At 37.5% G+C, this 9961-nt stretch overlaps 1 protein-coding gene across 1 annotated transcript in view; it reads left to right on the top strand.

Annotated features, from left to right (window-relative positions):
* Positions 1 to 200: 200 nt before the first annotated feature.
* The window catches only part of LOC103735052 (A disintegrin and metalloproteinase with thrombospondin motifs 3), a 90907-nt gene continuing 81146 nt past the window's right edge, over positions 201 to 9961 (top strand). The window contains exon 1 of the mRNA XM_008834145.3: positions 201 to 567. Coding sequence (XP_008832367.2) covers positions 201 to 567 — 367 coding nt within the window. The remainder of the gene's footprint in view (positions 568 to 9961) is intronic.

Below are 9961 nucleotides of genomic sequence, written 5' to 3' on the forward strand. Positions count from 1 at the left end.
GCCAACTCATTTGGAAATGTAGCTCCAGCTTGTACATGAGTGTACATCACAAGGAGATTGGGTGGTGATTGACAAGTAACCATACTCACCACTTCAACCTCCATAGCTAAGTGATGTCACTGCAACATGAATACAGAAGCCTTATTATTGCAGCGTCTTTGCCGTAGAAATCCAGTTCTGCCTTCTAGACTGAAAGAACGATGAGGAAGGTGTCCAGGCAGTTTATTGTTCAAAGTAGAATACTTGTCAGAGAGGAGACACTGCTAATACATGTTTATGGAGACAGACATGGCACAGAACAACCAGGAAAACAAGCCCTAAACCCATTTATTCCTGATCTTGTTTCAACCTTCCTTATGAACCATGTTCTTGCACACAAATCACATAGTTCAGTTCCATCATCTTTAAAACTCAGTTCTCATGATATTTCAGCAGTTACCTGGCAGGTGATACACCCACTGCCTGGAATGATCCTGTTTATCCACATGCCTGATTTCTGTGCATCCTTAAAATTCAGCCCAGATGACACCTCCTCTGTTGAAATACTCTCAGAGTCTTTCAGGTGGAGTAAGTTGGTCTTCCTCAGTTACACACTTTTCTTTTTTAAAATACATCCTTTGTTCATTCTAATCTGTAACCTCTTCGATAACAACTGAACTTATTCATACTAGGTTTTAGAAAGTAGATAAGACACTGCTGAAAAGATTCTAAAAAAATCTCTGGAAATGCATGGATAGAGGTAAATGGGAAAGGAAAAAGCGAGGAGTTGGGGGTCAAAGAATGGGCAGAGAAGGAAAAGAAAGAAATGAAAGGCTGATAGGAAGGATGGTGAGGAGCATTTTCTAGTCATTCTGGTCTTTTCATTTGTGGTGATTCTCTGGAGTGACAACCTATTAGAAGTTTAAAACTACTGAATGAGCTGAGACATAGACTCACATACTCACAAACTGTTCTATATTGTCTGGTTTTCTCTTCTGCTATATGCAAGAAAAATGATATTTTTGACTTTGATAGTGGCCAGTGGTATTATTTTCATACATCCATGTTAAACTGTCAAATATGCCATTTTTCAATATGAATTAAATAGGTAAATATTGAAGGTTATTGGAGTAAAATTAGAACACATTTTTAAAATCCTAAAACTGTGAGTTTAAATATAAGGACCCACTGCACCTTGAATCATTATCATTGTTTTCTCACTTTCTCACTACAGGAGGGTTCTTTCTGAGTTTCTTGCTCTTGTTGATTAAGAGATGATCCACAATGAACGCTAATGTATAAAATTCTTGCCTCACCTATAATTTTTTTTTAATTCACTCCAATTTTCTATCATCTGAATATAATTTTTACAAACCGAATTTTCTATGAAGTTCAGAGAAAAATATTGTCAGTGGACATTCAAACATCATGTTCTTTGAACTATGAAGCAGTTATCTGTGTTTGCTGCAGCAGAGTTTTGAATGGCTCCCGTGTTTGTGTGGTGTCACCCCAAGCAGCTTCCCCTACTCTTGGAAGCAGTTTTTCTGTAAACACATTTGCAGTATCTTTTGACTCAGATAGCTTTTAATCAACCTAGAAATTCACATTCTTTTGTGAGAAAGGCAAATATAATTTTTTTGACTTTTTTTACTAAGTGCTGCTGAACCTTAATTCTTTACCTTTCATACAATGCTGCCAGTGTCACAGTGATATAGTCAAGGATGCTTGGTTTCTTACAACTTGTAGCTTTTATTTTTGGAATATTGCCAGAGCTCACACTGAATATTTCATTGCTACCTCATTTTCACAAGTTTGATTAGATGTGTGTAGACAGTCATTCAGGAAATGCTGAATGAAAATTCTAAGTCATGTTACTGATACAGAGAATAGTTTTAACTTAGTGCTCCTAAGCCACCACACATTTCCAGCAAAGCCAAATCAAATGAACCTCTGGTCCTGGCCAAGACAGAATCACAGAGCTTAGTTTATCTTCCTGATTTCAACAACAAGAAACAGAATATATATCAAACAACAGTTTTCAAGATAGCGTATATCAGGCAGAGAATGAGAGGACCCCAAGAGATTAGGGAAGCCACGAGAAGAGCTTCAGGGATACTTAGGCCTACTGTCCTGAGGGGTTCCAGGCTAAGTCTTAGGAACAGGAACCCAGGTAGAGCCTGAAAGACTCCAAGAATTGAGGAACCAGAGCTCACAGGACCAAGGATGAGAGAGAGCACTACACAGAAGTAGAATTCTAAAGATTTATCTGTAGTGTCTTCAGTAGTCTGTAGCTGAGCCCTGAGAGGTGCACACATGAGTGAAATGAGGCAAAGCTGGAATATCCCCATCTTAATGAATTAGAGGTATCATTGCCCACTGCCCCTGTGGAGCGGTCATGAGCCAGACACAACATCTCATGATTCACATGGCACTGAAGAACGCACAGAACAGGCCTGGCTCAGTAGTTATGAATAATTAGATCTAGATGGATACTACATTTGTCTTGCCTAATAAATCTTAAAAGCAGCACCCCCCCCCAAAAAAACAAACTGTTTTCAATTAATTTAACTGGATCCAAGAAAAAACTGAAGAATATTTATAGGAAGACAAGTATATTCAGTAGCCAAAAAGATAAAATTCACAGTGTTGAATCTCCAATAAAAAATTACCAAGAATGCAAAAGATGTAGAAAACTGCAATGAATAATAATGGAAAAAAGCAATCTTTCTAACAGAATTGACAGAAATGTTAGATTTAGCAAATAAAAACATTACACAACTATGAAAGTTAAATTCTACCTTTTCAAAACTTACAAGATATAAAAAAAATCAGTCTCTCTCTTTCTTCCCTTCTCTCCCCCCTCCCTTTTCCTGTTCCTCTCCCTCCCTGTCCCTTTCTGTCTCCCTTTCCTTCTTCCCTTCCTCCTCCTACTTACCACCTTTCTCAAAACCCCCATAGCTTGATGACAGTATAGCTGACCTTAGATCTCATTTCATATTCTCTTCAGGTCTCTTATGGTTCTGTTGCTACATAATCAATGCCACAAACGTAATGGCTTAAAACAATACCCATGGTTTGGGTTCTCTAGGTCAGAAGTTCAAGGTGCTTGACTAGTTCTATGCCCATGATATCACACTAGCCATATTGGTTATTTTTTTATCACTATGGTGAAATACCATGATTAAAAGCAACTTACAGAAGAAAAAGTTTATTTTGACTTAAGGTTTCAGATGAAGAGTCCATAGTGGCCAGGAAGGTGCGGTAAAAGGGAGGCATGGCAGCAGGAACAAGCCTGTCAGTAACATTTTGTCCACATGCAGAAAGCAGAGCGTGGGGGTGCAGGAAGAAGGGTAAGGCTATAAAACTTCAAAGCACACCCCCAGTGACATCAGTGACATCAGTCTTCAGCAAGACTATACCTCTTGAAGATTACATAACCTCCTGAAACAGTGCCACCAAGCGGAGACCAACTGTTTAAATGCTCCAGCCTATGGGGCACATGCCAGCCAAGTGGAATTTTGTGTGTCTGCTTGGAACTGAAGATTAAACCTAGGACCTCTAATGGTTGGAAAGCACTCTACCAATGCTCTATCTCTCTTTTCCTCCTTATACTTTTTTATTTGGGGACAAGTTCTTACTAATTGCCTGGGTGGATTTGAACTTACTCCGTAGCCCTGTCAATCCTTGAACTTGTGATCTTCCTGTCTCAGACTCCCTAGTAGAGCAGCTGGGATTATAGGACCACAATCACCAGGCCTGATTTGATCTCTGATCTAGGGGCACTGGGTAATAATGCTCATACAATTATTCAGGATGTTGGCAGAATTCAAGTCCTGGTTCTAAGAGACATGAATTATCTATTTCCTGGCCAGTTGTTGAGTACTATCAATACTAGGAGTCTCTCTAATCCATGTTTCCTTCAGAACCATGATAGCATGTCAACTCCTCATGGTTTACATTCCTAACATCCCCTTTAGCCACCAGTCAGAGAGAGCTCTCTGCTTTTAGTGGCTCAAGTTCAAACAGGGACCCTGATAATGCCTCAATGTTCTGGGTAGTGGTAGCAGATACGTAATCCTAAGAATGATAGTTTAATATATCCACACATCCTACATAATAGAGTATGTTGTACATATATTGCATATATATATATATATTATCTACATGTCCTGTGCATTAAAATAGTACACCTTTGTGAAGTTTCTCCAGAAATCTGCTCACCATACACTTCAATCTATTCATATTTTCTTTATGTTTTGTAATTGATTTTCTGAAAAAAAATCTATAAGATAGATATTAGTGTACTTACTGTGTTACTCAGATTTTGTTACGTCAACAAAATTTTTGAGGCAAAGCCATTCATAAATCAGTTTATTTAGCTCCCAATTTCAGAGGTTCACTATCGTGGCATGTGCATCATCTCTGTTATAGTGAGGGCTCCTTCTGTGCATCACGTCATGGTGGATGGATCAATGGTTGGAGCATGTGTGGATGCAAGTGATGATGTTGATGCAAGAAGCTAGAGATCAACAGGGTCTCACAGTCCCACATGAGGACATCACTCCTACCTCCAAAAGATTTCACACCATTTTCCATCACCTCACTGAGACTAAGTTTCCAACACACATACCTGTAGGGACAAACCACACCCAACCATAGCACTTTGCACATGTAAACAGTTGGCTCGTGTCTCATGTAGATGTAAATTTGGTATTCATGTGGTTGGTCTCCCCATCACTATGCAAGGTGTCTGCCTCTTTCCTTTCTTCTTTTGAAAACCTCTAAAGTTGGGCCTCTTTTGCTTTGCCCCGCTTTCCCTCTTCATTCTGTTTTCTTCTTCTTACCCTATTTTATTACCACTATAGCACAGGCTCCTTGAAGGAAAAAACATGCTTACCTTGTCTGCTGATGGACTCTTGGTGCTTAGAACAATGCCAAAGAAGGTGCCTAGAGTCCTTAAGTATTTATCAGAAAGAATAAATAGAAAATGTTAGTATTAGTATTTTGGCTATAATTACTTTTATAAATTTTTCATATTCAATTTCTATGCCTTCAAAGAAAAAAACTGATATAATTCATGTAGAATTTCTGAGGATGTTTGAAGTGGGGGCATTTATATTTTTTTCTCTTAACTATGCTATAAATTTACATATATTCTTAAAAAGGAAGCTGGTGGGAGGCAACTGGTGGGAAAGGCATGAGATTTGAAATTGACAGCTGTGAAATGCAATCACGCCTCTTGTCTACACAGCTGGGGATTTTTAGAAGCCCTAACATTGTAAGATGACTGTAGTGTAACTTGGGTATGGAGACCTCTTCCTCTCTCTTTCATCACCTCCTTGATTTAATAGAACCCAACTATGGAAGCCATAAATATAAAAAAATACAATTTAGTGAATAGAAAGAGAAATGTTAAAATCCTATTAAATATATAGAATAGTAAAATGTGAGAATTATAAACTGTGCTGCCTTTGAACACTTAACCTTAAGATTTTAGTTTTAAAAAGATCACTGATAATGAAGTCCTTAATTTAAAGCATATTAGAGGCTAAAATAGCCCAAAAATGGTTTTCTAAAGAATATTGGGATAGAGAAGAACATTTTTGATGACTGTGTGAGGAAGGATAACTAACAATTTATTCATCAAGACTGTGTCAGTTTCAAGTATCAGGAACTCACATGAAACTGTCTTAAGTAAAAGTAAAAGAACAAAATTAGAAGTGTTTATTGCTCATTAAACTGAAAAGACCTAGAGGGTTAGAATGGGGAAGTGATGCAGCTGCATTATGCATTGCTTGGAGAAAGAGTTCCCTCACTCTAGGGTTGCTGGATGTAGCAAATAACAATATGGTATTTTCATTCCAAGCTGAAGTTCAGGTAAATAATGAATATGCTTTTAGTCAGATATGTCCCATTCAATATTTAGGATATGCTTCAACATGGCATTTATCTTACATTTAACAGGCAACGCTGTATTTTTTGTTGCCCATACCCAAAGATTTTAGCTATTTAAAAAATGAAGTTGGGAGGGAAATGAGAGAGATGTTGGGGGATGTGGAGAGGGAGCTGAAGGGAGGGAGTTGGGGGTGGACATGACAAGGATACATTGTATACATGTATAAAATTTTAAGAAAGAATTTCAGCAATATGGCTGAAAATGCAACAATGATAAGAATCATCTACCACTGTAAGAATGAAGGACTGTGCCTTTCTAAAGATATTGAAAGGCCAAAGGAATGTAAAAATGAACCTAGGCAAATAGATCACAGTAGATGCAATTAAACACAAAATGTACACATGAAAATTGTGAATAAGAGACTCAGTAGAAGATTATAACTAGGGGATGAAGGAAGAGCTATATCTGAAAGAGTTCGGCAACCTGGGTTGCCTGATAAGCATGTATTTCTCGCCTCTTTGATATAGCCCCCCCCATCTGAACATATGCTTCAGAGGGGCTGGCATTGGGCACAAAGGTCAATTTTTAAAATTTTGTTTGAGACCAACATAGGGGTCCATTTTTCTTATCTAGGGATTATTTTAACTGTATGTGATTAGATTCTGGCCATTGAAACATAGTTCACTGAACCAGAAGTATCTAGTCAAGTTTCTTGCCCATTCCTAAGAAAGACATGGGGGAACATGTCTGTTGGGCCTGACTCTGATGCAAGAATTGGTGAAGCCATTTTAAAGGAATAAAGCTAATCTGAAGACAAAGTTTGCACAACATCAGTGTAGAATATGGAACAGATGGAAGGACCTGGGTCCTTGATGATCTATTGATGATGTACCCAAGAATCACCCTACTTCTGTATGCCATGCCACCTTATTGCTTTAAGATGCTTTAAGAGTTTTTTAAATTAATATTTGAAGCTGAAAACATTTGACACACAGAGATTTTTATTAAAAATTTGGTTATTGACATTTTATTTTTCTTTCATTAACTGATTACAAAAGAAAGCATTTTTTTATTTAAAAGGAAGAATTTTCCACTTAAAATGACCTATATTATCCCTTGAATTATTTATTAGTAGTTAAACAAAAGCAAACACATTTTACCATTAGCACTTTGGGTAAAGAAATCATGGAAAGTAGTATTCATTAAGTGGTAATGGTAATGTCTTTTTTAAAAGGCAACAATTCCTTTGTGTGAAACTTCAGAGTTGACATCATAAATTGGTTTGGATTTAGTTCTTTGAACTATCATGGAATTTGCCAGTTAGTGAAGGCCTTTTAAAGGAATATTTTTATCTTGGTTCAATAGCACCCTCATATATTTGCAGACACTGTTACTGTACCTTGCTAGACATGGCACTTTAACTTCAGAAAATAAGATGTTGATGATGTCACTATAATACCAACCAGTCTGCATCTGATGCTAGCAGATGACATTTGTTGGATTTTATATCTATTTTTAGCTCTGTTCTTAGGCCTTCTCTACCTTCTCTTGGAAAATCCAGCCTGTGGTATTCTAGTGACTTCATTTTCTTACTAGTGTTCTATTCATGAAAATTGCCAAATTTCTATGTAGACTTTCTTGGCATCTATTGTTACTGCAAAACAAGATGGTTCTTCCTCATTTTCTAATATAGATACACTGTAAGGAAAGATAGGATTTTTTGATTAGGCAAAGTGAATCTTTATCATTCATATTATTAACATGGAAGGTAACGTGTGTCTTCATGGAGAGTAGGGATACAGGGAAAACTTAATCAACAAAATTAAATGTTGTCAGTGTTGCATATGTTAGGATTAGACTCTGGCATATAAAAAGTAGCCAATCAGAACAGTGAACTGAAAATGACAGAAGGCCCACCCCTCATTTCTTAGCTCAGTCTGGAGTTGTTCCAGAGTTCTTGCAGAACCCCAAACTGATGTAGTATCAGATTCCTTCTATGTAGCCACTCCCCCATTCTTAGCACCAGCCTTTGTCCCAAGACCACCTCCTTAAGTTCCTTAACTCTTGTTTCATTTAGCAGAAGGGCAGAACCAAGGGGGCACCTACCAAGACTAATTACCTTCTGCGATGGTTTGAATGAAAATGTCCCCCATAGGCTCCAAGTATTTGGACATTTTGTCCCCTGTTCCGCTGTTTTGGGAGGTCTTAGAAGGTGGGGCTATCCTGGAGGAAGCACAGCACTGGGGGTGGACTTAGAGAGTTCTTAACCCTTGCCAGATCTTCAGTCACCCTTTTGTTTCCTGTGCCTGCATGATGATGTGAGAGCTTAGCTTCTGCTACTCCTCCTCCATCCACCTCTAGCCACCATGCCTCCCTGCCATGATGGACTGTAATTCCCTTGGAACTGTAAGCTCAAATAAACTCTTTCTTCTTTAAAGTTCTTGGATCAGTATTTCTATCACAGCAACAGAAAAGTGACTAATATACCTACCTTCCTTTGAGGAGCCTTTCAGGAAGACTTCCATAGAAGCTGATGCAGATCTTCTGTTATGTCATCAATGTATAACAGTGCTTCTGCTTAAATTTTACTATCATCTCCTTGGTTACCTGTATTCCTTAGTCATGAGAGAGTTGGGAATGACTTTTAGCTTGGCATATTGCTGTCTTAAATAAAATAGACATTCCACTCTTTGGAAGGGGAAATCACTCTAAGAGCAAAAGGGATTGTCTGTGATATTCTGAAATGAATCACTGATACTGTAAAATTCCTTTTTAAAGAACCTCCATGACCATTAAGCTCATCAGCTTTACTCTTCATGGTACCCTCAATCACATTTACTATATGAATTCCACGTCCTATACCTCAACCCCTAATAAACATAAATGTGTGGGTCTTGTTTATTCTGGCTACATGCAGCCTGTCAGTCTACTCCATCACATGATTACGATGAACATCAAGTTCTAAATACAGACTAAGAGAAGGAGCTTTATGTATTGTGGCACAAGCAATTTCACATGAGGTGAATATGAGCATTCTTCTTTCTCTACTAATAAACAGATCAGTGCTCTGTCAATACTTACACATGAGAACATATGTGATTACTACTATCATGAGCCCGAGCCATATGATTTACCTCCACACTGAGACTAAAGGAGCAGCCTTTGATCTAACCATAGGAGAATGAGAGTTACAGTCAGGATGTAACCCTGAATATGCTGCAGGTCCATTTTCTCTATTTTTAATGATGCAATATCAATATAATAATAACATTAACAAGGATGATTTCTTAGGAATATTTAATAATCTTTACTCATCAGAAATTTTCATCATCAACTATACAATTAAACTCAATGCCTATTGGATTTTTTACAAATCCAAGCATCCTATGTGCAATTCCTAATATGACCAACTGATACACTTACTATGAAAAACTTTTCTACCTTTAACTTCAGCTTTATATATATGACTTATTTCTATATCTATCATTACAAACTTTCCTTCCTGTACATAGAAATATATCCATGAAAGAGTTACTTTGATGGAGAAAATAATACAGGTCTAAACCCTCTTATTTCTAGAATTAAAGGAATCAAACTTACCCCTAAGGATGTAAATTTTTCTGTGATATCTTTTATACCATGTTCTATAATCAGGCTAGCTTAGTAAGCTATCAGGCCATACCCCCAAAATGTTGGTTTTTATTCTTCCTACAGCAATAAATCCCCTATTCTGAATTATCATCATCTAAATTTCCATTGTTCTAGGCACCTTAATTATTATGTTTATTTCATATTACATACATGAATTAGACTAGAAATAAATATACTAGTGTTATCCTTATTCTTATTGACAAATCAAATCCATGATCTATGAATGCAACAACTAAGTATTTTTAACATAAGCAGTGTCTTGAATAAGTATTATAACCGTTATAACTAGCCTCTTTAATACAGGATGGAGAAACTCTTAAAAACTTAGTGCCTTTCTTGGGCCCCAGGGGCACTGCTTCTGGACCTGGCCCCGCCCTCACCTCCCTCTACTTCCCTGGTCCTGCAACACCTGCCAGTCTCTTGCTGGAGCTGACA

The sequence above is a fragment of the Nannospalax galili genome, unplaced genomic scaffold, assembly GCF_000622305.1.
Source record: "Nannospalax galili isolate Female #2095 unplaced genomic scaffold, S.galili_v1.0 scaffold477, whole genome shotgun sequence".
NCBI lineage: Eukaryota > Metazoa > Chordata > Mammalia > Rodentia > Spalacidae > Nannospalax > Nannospalax galili.